Source organism: Helicoverpa zea, chromosome 19, assembly GCF_022581195.2.
Source record: "Helicoverpa zea isolate HzStark_Cry1AcR chromosome 19, ilHelZeax1.1, whole genome shotgun sequence".
In the NCBI taxonomy this organism is placed as follows: domain Eukaryota; kingdom Metazoa; phylum Arthropoda; class Insecta; order Lepidoptera; family Noctuidae; genus Helicoverpa; species Helicoverpa zea.
Window position 1 is genome coordinate 11,565,842 of NC_061470.1, and position 19,555 is coordinate 11,585,396.

At 41.5% G+C, this 19,555-nt stretch overlaps 1 protein-coding gene across 1 annotated transcript; it reads right to left on the reverse strand.

The window, feature by feature from the left end:
• Positions 1 to 4,127: 4,127 nt before the first annotated feature.
• On the reverse strand, positions 4,128 to 13,973 carry LOC124639561 (potassium channel subfamily K member 15-like). The gene is made up of 3 exons (XM_047176989.1): positions 13,716 to 13,973; positions 5,932 to 6,441; positions 4,128 to 5,270 (listed from the first exon to the last, which is right to left on the reverse strand). Exons 2-3 carry the CDS (start codon positions 6,383 to 6,385, stop codon positions 4,612 to 4,614), a joined length of 1,113 nt encoding a protein of 370 aa, XP_047032945.1. The 5' UTR covers positions 6,386 to 6,441; positions 13,716 to 13,973; the 3' UTR covers positions 4,128 to 4,611.
• Positions 13,974 to 19,555: the final 5,582 nt, after the last annotated feature.

Sequence of the window (19,555 nt, forward strand, 5' to 3'; positions counted from 1 at the left end):
AACCCTTGCTCAATAAGGACATAGAGTAGGTAAAATTAGCATAAGCTACATTTTTACCTAATAGGAGCTGACAGCTATGAGGAAATTCAGAATAACCGAAGATAGTTAAGGAGCCACATAAGTTTACTTTCCTAAAAAACTAGAAAATAAAAAAATAAATACTTACCTGTCAACCTACGTAGGTGGTCCCGGTCATATTAGACTAAAATAAAAACGTGGGGCCCATTAACTATTGCTGTAGTACTCTCTTCTAGAGGTATAATAGGTGTGGATTGCATCGACTTACTATAATCGTAACTGGAGATTTTGACAATCAATAATCAGCCGTAGCTCATGATCTACCAAAGTATAAAGATATGCTTTGCCATAGATAGGATTTCACAGGGGCCCACGTTTTTATTTTAGTCTAATATGACCGGGACCACCTACGTAGGTTGACAGGTAAGTATTTATTTTTTTATTTTCTAGTTTTCAGTGCACATAAGATAAAACCGTTTAACTTAAAAGTTTTTTTACCGATTTTTTATTTTCTAGTTTTTAGTATTTAATGAAAATGCCTACCGAATATTCCTCATTCTATCTAATTCATTTAGTGCATCATTATTACACGGTCTCTTACCTGACAATTTATTACAATCTAATTCCTCAATACATAGCCCTTCCAGATACTTTTTTTTTAACGACCCCAAAAATCATCACATAACCTCTCCTGCTGTGGGTCAGCAGCGGTGAGGGAGTGCCAGACTCTTGACTAAGAACCGTTTTGTTCCGTCGTAGGCCTTTTATGTACCAGGGCCGCGGTAACTCTTTCGAACAATCTCGCAGCCCAGGCAGGCCTTGGCCCTGTTGGGCCCCGCTGGAGTTACTGACAGTTTTCTACTTGTGAAGCCCTTTCATTTGATACCCATATTGGTGGGATTGATAAAAAATTGTTATCAGCCATTTGGTAGCGGCGGCCATCTTAGATTTCAATTTTGCATAGTAAATTGTATTCTACTTGTTGAGACCCATCAACATGGGTATCAAATGAACCTAAGTTATCCGCCATTTTGTAGAGGCCGCCATCTTGGATTTTAATTTTATATAGTACATTGTATTTTACTGGTTGAGAACTTTCATTTGATATCCATATTGATGGGATTGATAAAACCTACGTTATCCGCCATTTTGTAGCGGCCGCCATCTTGGATTTCAATTTTTTATAGTACATTGTATTCTGCTTGTTGAGCCCTTTCATTTGATACCCATATTGATGGGATTGATAAAACCTACGTTATCCGCCATCTTAGATTTCAATTTTGCATAGTAAATTGTATTCTACTTGTTGAGACCTTTCATTTGATACCCATGTTGATGGGATTTATAAAACCTAAGTTATCCGCCATTTTGTAGAGGCCGCCATCTTGGATTTTAATTTTATATAGTACATTGTATTCTACTGGTTGAGAACTTTCATTTGATACCCATATTAATGGGATTGATAAAACCTACGTTATCCGCCATTTTGTAGCGGCCGCCATCTTGGATTTCAATTTTTTATAGTATATTGTATTCTGCTTGTTGAGCCCTTTCATTTGATACCCATATTGATGGCATTGATAAAATCTGCGTTATCCGCCATTTTGTGCCGGCGGCCATATTGGATTTACAATGTTATTGATATTACTATATTGTATTGTCATCGGAATTGAAGGTGTGTACCAAATTTCAGATCAATCTGACAACAGGAAGATACTTAAATTTGAATTACTAAATTTGACCCAAGAAAGAATAAAACAAACAGGGTGAGCTAAATAAAACCGTTTAAAAAACAGCAACTTTAACACTCTTACAATATGTAATGTATGTGTTATGGACCATGTGATTAATTCGGGCATTATTTGTAATGCCCGAGCATTATGAATAATGTCTAGCTTTATCGGGCCAAGTGATTAATAACTATCTTAACTTCATTATTTATCACATTGCACGGGCATTATTATATTGCTACATGACAGTTGGGCAATTTGATAATAAAGCTATATTTTATGCGGTGCGAGGGTGGCAGTTGTTCTAATAAATAAATCCTGTTACTTGCTACATATTTTATGATTATTGTTTTAAATTATATGTTCTATTTTAATGGGAAATTATAAGTCTAGCCACAAAACTATTAATTGGACAATTGTCATCTAATTTACTAACTCGGCCGGGCCTCGTTTTTCTTGATCGCATTTTTCTTGGCTCGTTTTTTTATGGTAGAATTTAATTTGGATTCAAAACATTGTATTAAAAACTGAACTTAGTGACGAAAACGAATCGCTGCAAAACCGACTCCACGTAGTCTTGTCTGCCCTACCCCTAGAGTGCAATTCAAAACCGCGTAGGCACGGAGGGGCGAGGCGGCCTGCGAGCTGAGGCGCAGGTAGTTGAAGCGCTCGCCGCCGCGGCTGAGGCTGGCCGGGAGCCGGCCAGCAAGCCGAAGCTGCGGTGGTGAGCGTGAAAACCATCTGCGACGATAAGCTCGCATGGGACCGCCGGAGCCCCGCAGCGCCGGAGCCGTGACAGAAACCATGCTTGCTGCATGTTGCATGCTTACTTCTATACTCTATCAATTGATATGGGATGTGTTATATTTAGTTTATTTTAAGTTAAATGTCAATAACAATAAAAAAATGAAATTAAATATGTTTGTATTACTTTGCCCAAAAGGTCACGGGCAATATGTATAGTGCCCAGTCAATTTGATTGTTTGAATAATTATTATCAAATTGCACTCTCATATTGGGCATTATTCATAATGACCGGGCATTATGTATACTGCCCAATTTATCACTTGGTCCATAACATATGCAATATTACATTAGGTTCAGGCTACATAATGAAGATTTGACGATAAATGAACAATTATCACAAAAACGTAAAAACCGGTAAATTACCGGTTACATATTATTTTTACCGGTAAATTAAAAATCGCGAAAATGGGCGGTTTTACCGGTAAAACCGAAACCGGTAAACCGGTATTGCATGCCCTATCGAGACCAAATTGGGTGAAAGTGGCAAGAAGTAGGCAAAGATAGAAAGATTTGGAGAAAGCCCATGGCCAAAGAAGGACAACCGAATAGCCATTATGGATGGAAGGAAAGACGGATTTCAGTAACTTATCTGTTGATTCGCTTACTAGAGATATTTTGACATAGTTAGGATGGGGTTTATATTAAGAACAAAATAATGCTATCTAGTAAGACAAATATACCATTTTTTATTAAAATCCGCAGTAATTAAGTATCTATACAAACACTATATACGAATAAATATCGTCGACTCTATTATTGCAGATAATAATAAACAAGACCTTATGCGATAAACAAGTAAAGTACACAAACAGCGCTGAGCTGAGCGCGAGTCACCCGGCGGCGGAGTGGTCGGGAGACACTCCTCACATTCTGCACGTTTATGTGTATGTAGTGAGCTGTGCCGCCACTGATTACTGATCAACAACTCCCACACGCACCAAGTATAATCATATACCTCTAGAAACAGACGCTGCGCTTAAGTATTTTAAGTGATTCACAAAAACATTTGTTCAAAGAGTTTGGTGACGTCCTGATCTGGCAGAGTGCGCCTCCTTGAGTCGCCAGCAGTATTGTTTCATGCTTGTCGTGAGTATTCGACCAACAGACATGGGATTGTTCGTGGAGGGTGCGTACAGGGATAAGGCGTTGTATCGCTAGAGTTCCTGTGTCCAAGGCTGTACTCTCAAGGTAAATCATTCAAATGGACAAGAGTTCCACCTACCTACTTCAGACAATATACCATGATGACAAATGAATATAAGCATATCTGTCAGCTGAGCACTGCATTGCACTCAATGCTGACGTGTTTGTGAATGTAGATATCATAAGCTTTATCACCTGTGTATACTCATCATACTTACGACTGCGCAGTATTCCCTCATGCTGACTATAGGCACGCTACCTACAGAGATCACATCATTAGCTTCACTAGCACAGAGATACCTCATTCGTATGTGACGTTTTCATATTTGCATTCACAAAACTATCTTAAAAGGTCCAGCACTAATATTGCACTTATAGAACTTAAACAAAAACACTGTACTCGGAGGTATTTACATAAAACACCACAGGTAATGCAAAAATTCATTTTTTATTATATAACAAACCATGTCCAAACCAACAAGTCTATATCTAGCAATCGTCGCCGTCACATGAAAACGTCATCGGCGAGCAGTTTGCCGGCGCCGCGGTCGTCCTCGAACGTGACCATCTTGTCGCGCACCTTCCCGCCCCCTCCACCCCCGGGGGGCGGCGCGGGGGCCAGGCGCGCGCGCGACCCCAGCGCCGCCAGGTCGCACAGGTCGCCGGCGCTGCTGAGATTGAACTCGCTGAGGCTGCGCGGCACGAAGTACTCCACGCAGCGGTCGGCGTGGCCGGCCGAGCGCCGCGCCGGCGTGTTGCGGCTGAAGCTCTCCTCGCCATAGTGCGACGACTTGCGCCGCGGCAAACTATTGAACTTCGTCGGGTTCAAAGAGTCTATCTTAAACGTCACTTGCTGGCGCTTGTTGCAGCCGGCGAACGCTACGGACGGCCCCGAGTCGGCCGTCTCGCGGTGTCAGGACAGCACGGACACGGGCAGCTTGTCGTCGGCGGCGGGCTGCGCGTGCACGGCGCGGCCGGCGCAGCGCCCCGCGCCCGCGCACAGCCCCGCGCCGCGCGCCAGCCCGCCCAGCTCCTCCTGCACCAGGTTGAAGCACATGGCCACTACCACCACGCCCACCAGTATGTACAGGCAGCACACGCCCACCGCCACGTCCTCCGCCTTGGCCGACACCGTGCTGGCGTGCAGCCCGGGCCGCAGCTCGCCGAAGCCGATGGTGGCGAGGCTCGCGAACGAAAAGTAACACCCGTCCACCCAAGTCCAGCGCTCCGTGGAGTGAAACACTACGGTTCCTAGCGCTATGTAGAGCGCGATGAGCAGTAAGCTAAGCAGGATGGGCACGCGCGTGTGGTCGCGGCACGTGAAGTGCGTGGGCGCGCTGAGCGTGTCGAGGTTGAGCGCGGCCTGGAAGGGCGTGCGGCGCGGCGGGTCGGGGCGCGCGGGGCGGGCGGCGCGGGGGCGGGGCAGCACGCGGCTGTACAGCGCGCGCACGCGCCGCGCCAGCGCCTCGCCGATGGTGGACAGGTACAGCATGATGATGGGGATGCCCACGCACGCGTACGCCACCGCCACCAGCTTGCCCACCGGCGACCGCGGCGTCACGTTGCCGTGCCCTGCCAGGGTAACATGCATGCGATCTATGTCAATCATAGGATTTTATTATGCCACCAAAATTTAAGAAAGAAGAAAGGTTCTTTAGTTATGCAAAATATAATTATACTTAAGACTGTTTAGAAATTCTGTGAGCAAGTACGCCTTCATCTACGACTGGGTGCAAGCTGGAACACGTGCCCGGATGTTAGGGTTACCGTGGAATCGGACGAAGCAGTATTACGTTTTAGATCATTTTTAAGTTGTAGAACGTGATGTGTACATGTGAATGGCATTAAAACCTTCAATCTTCCTGTTCGATCAGGCGTGTCACGAGGCTCGGTCTAACGTACATTTTAGTTTCCTTGCAAGACGCACTCCATCCGGACCCGGTAGCAATTAATGCCATATAATACGGCTTACAATAATAAATAAAGGTTTTTTGTTATATTGTCTCATTCCTGTCAAACGTAACTACATTATGTACCTAATTATATAATCAGACCAACATTACACAGGCAAAAGTTTGGGATGTATGTTGTTGATTTTGATGAAACTTATTGAAACACTATTGTAGATTATACCGACATCATAGTAGTGCGTACGTTTTTATACGGTTATGAGTAGTAGTAGAGTTATGAAGCGTGTGAATGTTGGCCGCAGCAGATGGTGGCGGTGACTCACCGATGGTGGTGATGAGCGTGAGCGCGTACAGGAAGCTGGCGGAGAAGCTCCAGCGCGGGCGCAGCGGGCGCGCGGGGGGCAGGCGCGCGGGGGGCGGGGCGGGCTCGGCGCGTAGTGACGCCACCAGCGCGCGCTGGAAGTCCAGCAGCTCGCGCGCCGCCAGCATCGTCCAGTTCTCCTTGTACAGGATGTTCAGGTCCTCCGTGATGGACCAGAGGCGCTCCACCGTGCGCTCGCGCAGCTCCTCGGCCGGGCGCGCCAGGTCGGGCTGGGAGGCGGCCACGGCGGTCTCCTCGGGCGCCGTGCCCTCGAGCGCCAGGAACAGGAAGCCGCCCAGCAGGTTGTAGGACAGCACCAGGAAGCACACGGCCAGGCACGTGAGCGGCGACGCGCGGCGCTGGTGCGCGCAGCGGCAGCACGCGGGCGCGGGAGGCGCGGCGCCGCCCGGCAGCATGGCGGCGCGCGGCGCTCAGCGCACCGCGTACTTCTTGTGGCGCCGCATGCCGCCGCCTGACACACAAACCACATGCTTTACAATACGATTACACAAGGTGGCGCAGACTGAGTCACCCGCTGTTGTTTACCTGTACTTTTTGTTTGACTTTGGATATTTATCACGAGCCGCGAGTCGGCCAACTGGTCCACTACTATAAAACACCCGATTGGAATGTATGTATATGTAAGTATTTTTTTGGTTAATGTATAAATATGGTAAACCGAGAAGAGGAATCGAGGTAAAGTGATGAGATACCGATAGCAGATAATAAAAGTAACTTGCCTTAGCTCAATAAATAATGGCCAACAATAAAAGAAAGTTGTTGAAATTGAATTAACATTTGTTACGACAAGTAGAGAGACTACGGTAAGAGATATCACCTGAAGAGAGTCGCCTTAACCTCAACCACGACCATCAAGTGCACAAATCTGTTTTGTTTACTATGTCGATATAAGTCTTAATAGTCCACACATTTTAGCTTTTATCTGCGGAAACATTTACAATTTTTCAAACAATTTATTCAACTCTCGATCAACAAGTACTAACCTGATACTGAGGTTTACAGAGCTATATAGTTGCGAAAGCTATAGATTCTGGGTACCAAGCCAACGTGATTTACACTGATTTAAGTAAGGCGTTCGATAAAGTTTCACATGATCTCACATGATGATAAGCAAATTAGAGGCTTATGGTATTACAGGAATGATATTGTCATGGTCGAGTTCATATCTCTCGAATCGGTACTTCCTTGTTGTCGTCAACGGCTTTCAATCAGATTTACGAAATATCTCATCTGACGTGCCTCAGGGACTAGTTTTATTTAGTTTCTTTATCAACGACATACCAGGCTGTTTTCGGGAATCTTTGAATCCACAGACGATGCCTTTGCTTTACAGAGTGATCTAGAACGGCTTGTTGACTGGTGCCAAGCTTACGAAATGCATTTAAATCACTACATCAACGAGGTAAAAGTTAAAGAAAAGAATTCAATAAGATATCTCGGAGTATTTTTTGTTCGTAAATTAACCTTTATTCCACATATAGACAATATAATAAAAAGGCCTCTTCCATGCTCGGGTTCGTCATAAGAAATGCCAGACAGCTTAAAGACTAAGACAAAAAAAAATACTTTACAATTGTTAAATTCGCACAATATTGGTGGAATATTGCAGCGTAATCTGGCGGCCGCAGTTTGCCACGCACTCCTTGCGTCTGGAACGTGTTCAAAAGCGTTTCGTGTGGCATCTATTAAGCACTTTAACAGTATCACCCTATACAAACGCCGCCGCCTCAAAGATGCGATGTTTTTATATAAAGTAATACCAGGCCTCTGTCACTCGACGTACTTGCGCGCGATAAATGCCTACCGCTCGCTGGGTTACCGGTAGCCCCACGCGGCACAGGGCTTTCAACAGCCGCTCGCGACGCGCGCGTTTTATGTTTATTATTTTTATTTGTGAACATGACAACCTCTGGCCAGTTATGTGCTGTGCTTGGTTGCAGATCAAGTAAAAGAAAAAATATAAAGCTTACGTTTTTCCATTTACCTATAGATGTAGACAGGTCAGTTATTGTTAATTTTTTATTTGGTTTTTAAAATTATCTAATAAACTGAAGAACTATTTTGATTTGTGTAGGTGTATATGTGATTATTGTAGGAAAATATAAAGGTTTCCTATTATATATGTATAGGAATTTCTATTTTTTAAAGTAAAAATACTTCTTTGTCATTTTAAAAATAAGCAACTTACTTTAGATACTTAAATTATAGATACTTATACCTTACACTTATACATGCAATGATTACCGAGTTTTGTAGCTAAAAACATTTTGAGTATAAGTAGGTGTAGTTCTCGTCCAACTAAATGGTGGCTTGGAACATTGCATATATCGCTGCGCAGAAACCAATTTTGGGTACCTAAGTAGGTATGTATCAGCGGTCAGCGGTGTTGTGCCAGGGGTAATAGGTAAGTATAGGATACTTGCGTGTTCTGTGCTCGAAAAGTAGTTTGGGAGTCAGTTACAAATAAGCGTAACTTTGCTTCCCTATTTAATTGTAAGAGGCAACCCTACGCTCGCTGTCGGCACGGTCGCGGTCACTGAACTGTGCGCTATCGCATTGAAATAACAATCGAGCGCTGGAGCTTTTAAGGTTCATTTTCTAACGCAGCTATGAATTTGTAGGTAGTCGGGGAACTTGTAGGTGCTTATAACAGTAGGTATGCACTTTTTTGTATGGAGTGATTTATCTGTTACGTAGTAACTATTATATAATCTGTGGTAATACGCACAACATTGATAGCCCCCAGTTATTACACTATGTAAGTTTCCGTGTACCCTCAATAATTCCTCGCCGTCCAATAACACCGCTTTACCCGCCGCTTAGAAAAACTGTACTAGGTGCTAATTTTCCTATTGCCAGATTATAGTATTGCCAGAATAGTTGCAGTGACCAAATCGATCTAAACTTTGATAGGATAGGAAAGCTAAAAACCTCGTTCCTCAAATATTTACCCGATTAGCTTATTTCCTTTTCGATTTATTTTAAATAATTGTTCCCCTTTTCTTTCAGTGCCTTGTTTATATGTTTTTTTTTTTTGTTAATTGGATGTTAAAATATTAAATAAGTAATTTATGTTCAATATTCTGACAATATTTCAAGCGTCTACCTGTTGCAGTCATTAATATTGAGCAAAAGTTACAAAGAAAGTCACGTTTGTTGTATGGGTTATATTTGTTATACCTACAGGATTGTATTTTAAACAGTACGCAAAAAATTATGATATTCAGAATCAATAACAGAACATCAGTATTCATCGTCAGTATTTTTATCCGTCTTATCCTTATTTTTATCCGCCCTAAAATCAACAAAATATGGCCACTAACTATTCTTACGCGCGCCGAGCTTCGCTCGCGTCAGTAAACGGGTTTCGCGTTACCGCCCGCGTCATGTATTGTGACGACTGTGACCGTACAATCGGTTGCAAAATAAACATCTTTCGCTATCAATAACTATTTTTTTGTAAAACACAACAAAATAAAAATATACGTATCTACCAGTATGTAGGCACCCGAATTGATAATCTCCTCCTTTCTGGGAAGTCAATCATAGTACAGATTATGTGTAATATACATATTGTAACTATTAGCCATCGAAGCATGAGTTAATTTTATTTTTTTGCCAGAAGTCATTCGACAACATTTAAAATTAAAAACAAAGTACAATGCACAAGTTGCATGGGACTTGGTACCTGCTCCAACAGAAATGTTTGATATATCATTAGAAAGGCATTTACGTGAAGAATTATAAAAACGATAGGGCTTGCCTCAATTAGCTGCCTGATCGGAGTAACGATTCAAATTGAATCGACATAGAAATAAGTTTGACATCCTTTTACGCAAATTCATTCAGCTGAATAAGTATTTCGGCTGTGTAATAATAATTTTAAACTCGAGATACATTCTATTATAATCTAAAGATTTTAATAGTCTATGGAGTCACGCTACGGATACACCATGGTCAACTGATTTGAAAAAAGTTCAAAACATTTTTTATAGTACTGTCTACTATTTAGAAGAAAGAAACTCATCATTATCTCAGCACCTCTAACTAGCAAGAGAGTGTTCGACTCGTAATATGTAATACGTTAACATCATCTGCGAATTTAAATTCCGAAAGACTTTTACCAAATACATAAGTTAGTTCTGCGTAAACTGCAAAGGTTTGCAGTCTTTTTTAATGCAGTCTTCAAGCAAACATTCTGAAAAGGCCAAATTCTTGTTTTTTTTTTTTACTTTACCAATTTTATTTATATTCGATATAGTTGGATTCATGAACTACATCTACGTTGACGATTTATGAACATTGCACATTCTATTCGTCGATGTCACGTGAAATACACAAGGATTTGGGACTGGTCGTCATAGTAAACATTTTTTAAGATAAGAAGTAGATTATCTCAATGGTAATTGGTAGGTCCTATAATCAACATTGTTGGACAGGGTACCGAAACGCTCGTCATCCTTTAAAACTTAAATAAATACAATTTCACAATTAGAGTCGCAATCATCCGCAATACTCTTCATGCTGACAGTCGAAAGGGCCGCAAAGCAGACCTTGCCTACATGTACAATGAGGCATTTGTAATTCATGATTATGTCTAATGCAAACATCAATTTCAACATCGGGTACAATTTTTAACCCCCAACGCAAAAAGTGGTGTTTTAGAGTCCTGTATTCTACTAGGAACCCTTCCGTCCGCGGATTATCTCAGTGACCGTTAGTACTCGAGTGCTGATTAGCTACCAATATGTATGTCAATCACACCGACAAACTGGTAAAATTAAACATGGGAAAATTGTTTTAGTTTCATTCTTACCTTAACGTGTGAAATATTGTTGAATAGCTATTATATATTTTCGGAAGTATAATTGCTCTGAAAGTTGAAAAAAAATGTGAGGGATTTTTTCTAAAATTTGAACCATAAGATTAAAAAACATGAAAAAAACCTCAAATGCAGAACTTCATAAATACCTTCTAGGAAAAATATTTTAAACTTGATTGGTTTTTGAAAAATTGTACAAAGTAACTTCTGAACTAAGTTTGTAATTTAACTGTATGTGCAAACATTGTTTTAACTTATTCCACATAGGTATCTAATAATCCTGAGCGTGTCTTGTTTCATAATAACGAATTATTGAAATCGTTTCACGCAATTCAAAATTACCTACCTACCAAAAACCCAATATAATGTACATATCCCGTCCAGTTTTATCTAATAAGTATCGCAATTTCCCGAGAGATACTTTGGGCTAATTCACGCTATTGACAGTTTTTCTGAGTTGATGGAGTCGGGATAGTTATGAGCTATCGAGAAACTACAGAACCCTACATAGAATGTAGCCCGACCCGCTCTTGGCCGGTTGTTTGCCTACGTTTGACCGCTTCATTGGCTGTTTGTCTGTGACACCTTAGCTCGTGAGCAAATGAAGCCATAGAATAGACGAAAGCTGGTTTTACCGGTGGTTCTTAAATATCTAATATTTTCATTATTATAAGTTATTAGAAGGCCGAAGGGTATGTTTTGTTAACTGTGGCAGTGACCTGACCTATAAAGTAGCCAGTATGTGGGCTTTGAACTCGTTACAAATAACACAAGCCACTATACATTCGGATGCTGGACGGCGTAAACATCATCAGATCATCATCTCCCGAACCTTTTCCCAACTATGTTGGGGTCAGCTTCCAGTTTAACCAGATGCGGCTGAGTACCAGTGTTTTACAAGGAACGATTGCCTACCTGACCTACCCAGACAACCTAATATCCCTTGGTTAGACTGGTGTCAGACCTACTGGCTTCTAACTACCCGTAACGACTTCAGGATGTCCGATGACAGCTGGGACGACACGACGAAGATATATTTAGAAAGTACATAGTAAGTTAGAAAAGTTGCATGGGTACTTGCTTGACCTGGAATCGAACCCGCGCACTCGTATTTGAGAGATTGGTTCTTTATACCTGCTAGGCCACCACGACTTTTCACTTTAATTTTGCGAAGATTAGATGTCCTTAAGATAATGAATTGGTACACTGTTTATGTCCCACCAGCATGATGTCGACCTTCAGTGTATCGCACTAATGGCGTGCATTCGAACAGAAGTGATCCGCAGAACAGTTTTGTGGAACAATCGTGATTATCACTTGCGTTAGTCGATCTAACGAGAGATCCACGGAGGAAGGAAAGATGAGCTGAGATGCCACAAGACCCACCTGCCGGTCAGGCGCCTTCTTGTACGTCAAGTACCGTACGGTAGGCGTGATCACTTAATACAACTAACGAGACGTTCGGGTTCCTTGTTAAATCAAGACGTGATATACACTCAGATGCAACAGGGTCCCGTTTTTCCCCTTGGGTACGAAACCCTAAAAAGGTCAAAAGTCAAAGGTCAATTCCGTTTTTTAGAACTTATATCAGTCTGAACAAAATGCATTTGTAGTCATGGGCCATGGCTCTTCGCTTTCTAGTTTCGGATCCACTTTCTGAAATATTCTTGCAATGGGACAGCATCTACGAGTTCTGCTGCTTCATCAGATTTTTCTGCTGATGAGCTGATTTCAAAAACTACGATTATGTTGATTTCATAATTATTGAATACCTATTCATTTCGTTGATCTCATGGGAAATGGATAGGGATTTGGAATAAGCAGCCATAGTAAACATTTATGCCTTCCCAAGAACGATGCAACGGCACCTACCATAATCAACACTGTTGAAGTCTTGGAAAGGGTACCAAAACGACCATAGTTATAGATACATGGAAATAGTCGTTTCATATCCACGGAGCGACCGTGTTCAAAATAAAGGAAAATTAAGCCAGCAGTGTCACCCGATTACCATATTAGATCATCAGATGTGTTCATGTCATTAACCCGATGTATTGTTTGTTGTGTGACCCAAGTAGTGGCAAGAGCTTAAAGTTTATCGCAGAATCTTAGCGTTTCGCAAGTAAATCGAAAACAACAAACAAATAACAAAAAAAGCTATTATGCTATGTTTCATACAATAGGTAACATATGTAGTAGAAGTACAAGGAGCCACCTTGTTCGGAAATTGATCTACTATCTGTACTCATAAAATCTCTTCATCTTTGCCAATACTCAAGCTGTGACTGGTGTCCTTCCTGAAGAAATTATTCAACCCACCGAGAGAGTTCCAAATGCACAGGGGCTCGTGTGACTTTTAATGCTATAATAGTTGTTGTAATTAAGAAACTGATTTTAGGACACAATTCGATTTGTTTCTAAACCATACACCCCACAATTCAACTGGAAGCGATTGGCTTAATAAATAAACTAGACTTGTCTGAGCTTTGTGCAAACGCTGTCAGGAAATAAGAACTCTCACCGATACATGTAGCCTCGGCGCTTTTAGTGTTTCACACTTTTAATAACTCTATTATTATAATGATACATTTTATGAGTAGCACTTGGCTTAAAACTGTTTACTACATTCTGCCCCGCATTAGGAAGCTACAACTTTCCCGAGTGACTGAAGGCATCTCTGGACGCAGGGAAACTGCGACAAACAGCTGATCATGTCATCAATAATTATTTAATGTTCATGAATCTCCCTCGGAACAAAAGATGGTATGTTCTGAATGTGGATGTCCACTTTAAGATTAATCGAGGATCAGTGGGTCGTCTTATTAAGTCATAGCAGTTACATAAATAACGGCAAAATACAGATTTGATAAACCGTTAGTAGAGTGAGTCAGTGAGACACTCACATCCGCGAGTGGCGGAGGCTGGCGCGCTGCAGCTCGGCTGGTGCTCAGCGGGCCGGCGCCGAGCGCGCGCGGCCCCCGTGCCGGCAGCACTGCACCTCACACACACTCACTGCACGCGGGCACTCGCGCCGCGGTGGTCACTGCTCATCCCAGCACTGCGCGCTCTCTCACTGCTGTTACTCGACTTCGAAAACTTACAAACTAGTATCGTAGGCCGCGTGTCGGGAGCGGCGCGCGGCGGCGTGCGAGCGGCGCGGCGTCGCGTGCAGACTGGCGGCCGCCGGCGCCGCGTGAGTGCGCGCGCACCGCCACACAGCCACCTCGCCGGACCATGCTGGACCAGGAAACCGATCTTATTTCATTTTTAACCGACTTGGTTCCCAAAAAGGAGGAGGTTCTCAATTCGACCGTTTTTAGGGTTCCGTATCCAAAGGCTAAAACGGGACCCTACTGTTTTCGCTCCTCTCTCCGTCCGTCCGTCTGTCACCAAGCTGTATCTCATAAACCGTGATAGCTAGAGAGTTTAAATTTTCACAGATGATGTACTTATTTAGACAATAAATATTTTGGGGGGCTCCTATACAACAAACGTGATTTTTTTCTCCGTTTTATAAATAATGGTACGGAACCCTTCGTGTGCGAGTCCAACTCGAACTTGGCCGCTTTTCCCTATTTATTTCTTGGCCATACTGGTCTCGAGTTCATAAGGAAGTACATTAGGCGAGTACAAAACGCTAAACCCTATAAAAAGCAAAAAATAACTTTTTCATCCCACCATCTCGGAAAGAGTAGTTTTACCCTTTGATATCTGAGCGCAAAAGTCGTTTTTATCCTCTAGAGCGGCAAAGTGATTTGAATTTAGAACATCGTGTGCAATACTCCATTTGTGACAATCTTGATAAGACTTTTCAAACAAATACATATTAAATAAATAAAATACTGCTTAAAATAATTATTCAATTAATTAAGTATTTTTTATTATTGTTTTTACACAGATTTTTAACGTCGTTTCATTTTTAAAGTGAGTTTTCAAATATGTTAACTTTAATAGATACATCTTTTTAATTTGATACTCGTATGTGCGCGCCATTTTGTTTTTTTGCATTTAGTAATTTCCTCGATGAGGTGGGATGAAAAGTTACGTGTTGCACTCGAGTGCAAAGATTTTTCACCTTGTGCTCTTTTGATTCCCTCGCTATCGCTCAGGATTCTAATTATTTAAACACTCGCTACGCTCGTGTTTCAATTTTAGAATCCTTCGCTTGCTCGGTCATCAAAATTGAGCCCGCGGTTAAAAAGCAACTTTGCACTCTTGTATAACAAATAACTATTAACACTACTTAAGTAAGTACCAACTAAAGCATGTCAGACTAAACTAAATTTTGTCGTGTCGGGGGACCGCTCTAATTTATTAGCCTAACATCATCATCATCATCCTCCGAGCCTTTTCCCAATCATGTTGGGGTCGGCTTCCAGTCTAACCGGATTCAGCTGAGTACCAATGCTTTACAAGAAGCGACTGCCTATCTGACCTCCTCAACCCAGTTACCCGGGCAACCCGATACCCCTTGGTTAGACTGGTGTCAGACTTACTGGCTTCTGACTACCCGTAACGACTGCCAAGGATGTTCAATGACAGCCGGGACCTACAGTTTAACGTGCCATCCGAAACACAGCCAATGGTGTCTAAGATATACTTAGAAAGTACATACAAACTTAGAAAAGTTGCATTGGTACTTGCCTGACCTGGGATCGAACCCGCGCCCTCATACTTGAGAGGCTGGTCCTTTACCCACTAGGCCACCACGACTCCTCGACGACTCGATTTATTAGCCTAACGTTAGAAGTAATTAAGTATATACTACTTATAACTGTGTATATAATTTTGTTTTATACGAATGTTGTAATTAGGTAGGTATCATTTGATTTATGTAAGTATTTTTGAAGGTAAAAAGCGGTCCCCCGACACGTCAAAATTTAGTTTAGTCTGACATGCTTTAGTTGGTACTTACGTAGTGTTAAAAGTTATTTTTTGCTTTTTATAGGGTTTAGCGTTTTTAACCTTTTGTCATACTAATTGCGTACTTTTTTTGGGTCGGGGGTTTTTTTAAATTTATAATTTAATTTTATTTCATGCTTTTTGAAGGAGCTCCTTAATTTTTCCTTCTTTCAGTTAATTTCTTTTATTTTAAGATGGGACGCTCTATGCGATCTCGGCCAAAGGATGCTGTTTAACAATCCTCATAACATACTGGCTCTGGGAGAATTGCACAGACTGAGGAAACATAAACCTTTGGTAATTCTAGATTTTCAGCGAAGATATAAATCGGTTTATCCGTTTCATTCCGGCATTCCAGGGTTTCATCCGCCACATCCCATTTTCAGTATCAGGTTCTCGTCAATTGAAGAGAACTAGTCAAGACAAATTCAACGAGCCCAAACTCGATGGGTTTACTAAAAGGCAGTTCAGGGTTACGTCTCCTCCCTTCGTGCCCTAACAGCAGACCAGCTCAGTGGTTCCAGAAGACATTAATGTTTCAAATTTCAGATCCCACACATGCTTGCAAGTAAACTGAGCGTGTAACATTCCTCTCACACCTAACAAACGGGCTGATGACCTTGAAGACCTGAACCGATTTCCACCAAACATAGCTAAGAACACTCCCGAATGACACTCCTTTTAAACAAAAAAAAACGCATTACAATCGGATCATCCGTTTGGGAGCTACGATGCCACATACACACACACACACACACACACACACACACACACACACACACACACACACACACACACACACACACACACAGACACGTCAAACTTATAACACCCCGTCGTTTTTGCGTCGGGGGTTAAAAACAAACTTATAACACCCCGTCGTTTTTGCGTCGGGGGTTAAAAAGGATGTACCTACATAAGGAAGTATATAAAGAAGTATATAAGGGGAGCACATAAGGGGAGTAAATGATTGAAGAACATAGTGCAAAAGGAAGTACATGAGGGGAGTACATAAGGAAGTTTATATAGTTATCGGCACGAATCTTGAGCTGTGACCTTCACCTGCGCAGAAGTAATTTATTAAGTCCCCTTTGTGGTATAAAGTGAGGCGCGGGAGTGGGCTAAAGCGGTGATTGGCCCGCAGTGCATCGCGTCATAGCCGTCACTCGGGATTGGTTCTTTGCTAATAAATCACTTCTGCGCAGATGTAGCACAAGATTCGTGCCGATAACTATACGTACGTCGTAGTCAAAGTCGAAGTATACGTCAAAATAGCTAAAGTCAAAGTTAGTCAAAGTCGTAGTTGTCAAAGTCAAAGTTCAAAGCCAAGGCCAAAGGCCCACGGCTGTAGTCACTAACTATTCACACATTCATCACACAGACACAAAAATCCTATTTGTGTAAATATATGTGTCGGAGACTGTCATTAGTACGGACACTAAACGTCACGCAAGCGCGCCCTCTGGTGGCGTTTCCGGTGAAACAACATTTTGGCGCGCTTGGCAGAGTAGTGGCGGTCAGCGTGGCGTCCGCATAGCTCAGTCTTGATCGAGTCTTGGTCGAGTCGTCGTGCTGCGCACATCTCGAAACCGCTTTTCGTTACGTGTAGTGTACTGTAGAGATGTAGTAGTTAGTTAGATACTCTTTGGTGTTTTATATTTTATACCTGGCCGGACAATAATGTAAATAGATTCGAATTGAAATAGAATAGGTTTTGATATTGAAGTGTCACTTCACCCCCGAGTCATAAAATAAACCAAAGTTAAAGTTCCTTTTAATGTTTTAATTGAATAACCTGAAGATCCCCGGTCCCTAGCGCACCACGCGCTACAATTTGGTGGAGGCGCTGACGCCAAAGCCCCAAGTATTTTTCAGATCACGCTAAAAAGTCGCTTGGTGACATTTCGAAGTCGGGAAGAAGAAAAGCCTGGATGAAGTATTCCTGGGCATTGTAATAAGTTCTAATGAGATATTGGAACACGCATGAAAGCAGCTAAGTGAAATTTTAATTAATTTAGTGTGTGAAAGATGTCCCAGGACATAGAGTTGTTTTCTGGCGTCAATGACGTTTCTTTTGAAGATTTCCTTTTCCAATTTCGCATCATTGCTGCAATTAATAAATGGAAGGAAAAGGATCTAGCACTGTTACTAGGTGCATATTTACAAGGCCCTGCTCTGACGTTTTTCAAATATATTTACGTAGAGGGCATTGAGTATAAGACGCTATGCGATAAACTTAGGGCAGAGTTCCCAGATAATATAAATTATGTAGAAAAATTCTACAACGCTCGACAGGAGCAAGAAGAAGAATTACTGTCATTCTATTACCGTCTGTGTGGGTTACAGACCAAAGCAGACATTGCAGACGATAACATTTTTATTAAAGTGTACTTAAATGGGCTAATTGTCAAATACAAAGCCATATTAAGCTCACAACTATTCGCAACCAAATCTGAGCTGCGTGAAACGCTGGTTCAAGTGAGATATTTGTTCGGAAAAGAACAAAACCAAATTATCAATTTGCCTGTCATTCCACCGAGGAATGATGACAGGAAATTCTATGACAAAGAACATGAAAGAAATGCCCCTTGTTCACATGTTAATACACATAATGCTTTTAGTGTGGAGAAAGAAGCACCGCCCAGCAAAGATGTGGAGACGGAACAGCATGATGAGGAGCAGCATGCGGAGCAGCCTGTGGAACTGCTGGCGATTGGATCGGAAGTAGAATATAAGTCTGGTGAGACCGGTCCAAATATTAATGTGTTGATTGCTCAACAGGAGTTCAGGGCGTTAGTCGACACAGGAGCGTCGATTTCCTGTTTATCTGAGGCGTTCATTTCAGAACTCAACATTAAATACACCAAGAACAGGTCTTATGAAGCTTCTTCAGTCTCTGGTGCGCAGTTTATTGTACTGGGCGAAACATACATAAATTTTTTGATAGATTCGTGTTTATTTAGGCATAAATTTCTAATTATAAAAAATACTCGACAAAACATAATTTTAGGAAGAGATTTTCTTTCCAAAAATAATTGTATTATAGATTTTTCCAAAAATAATTTAATTTTAAAAACGAGGTTCATTGCAAAATTTATTAAAACTGACATTGTAGGAAAAGATAGATTAGTGTCAAATATGCTGACAGATAAGGGTCACCATAGTGACAAAAATAATGACAAAATGACATGTGACATTGATAACGAAATAAAGAAAATTAATTGTATTTATTTTCGAAATAAAATAAAAGCAAAGTATAATCGGAATAAAGTTTTGCGAAAGCGACATAAACGTGTTGTTTCGAAATCTAGGAAGACTTCCACGTCATCAAAGGTATTAAATAATGCGAAGTTTATGGGTTCTGGTTATTGTTATTGGAAAAATGTTAGGAAAAATAGTAAAAATAATTATTTTTGTTCTTCAGAGGGGAGGATAGACACGCAGTATAAAAAACGTATTCCTCTGCGTAATATTAATAGCAATTTAGAATTTTTAAATAGGCAGAATGTAAATAAATATAAATATAGGAAAAATTGTGATTGATTTATGTTTCTAATACGTGTTTTGTAATTTCATGGTACCTGGAACGAGTTGTACGCGCATTGCTGGTTAGCTGGATAAGATGGCAGAGCTACTTCATCTTCAGTACGAAGAAAGATGAAGATAACCAATGTGGTCAAGCTTGTGTTATTTTGATAAGTTTTTTAACATTGCTCTGTAAATCTGATCCGAAAATTATTATCTGATTTGGTTTTGAAAAAAAATATTTGGATGGTGAATTGAGGTTGAGATCAACTTCGCAATAAGGGGCATAGCCTCGCGAAGAGTGTTTGCTTGACAC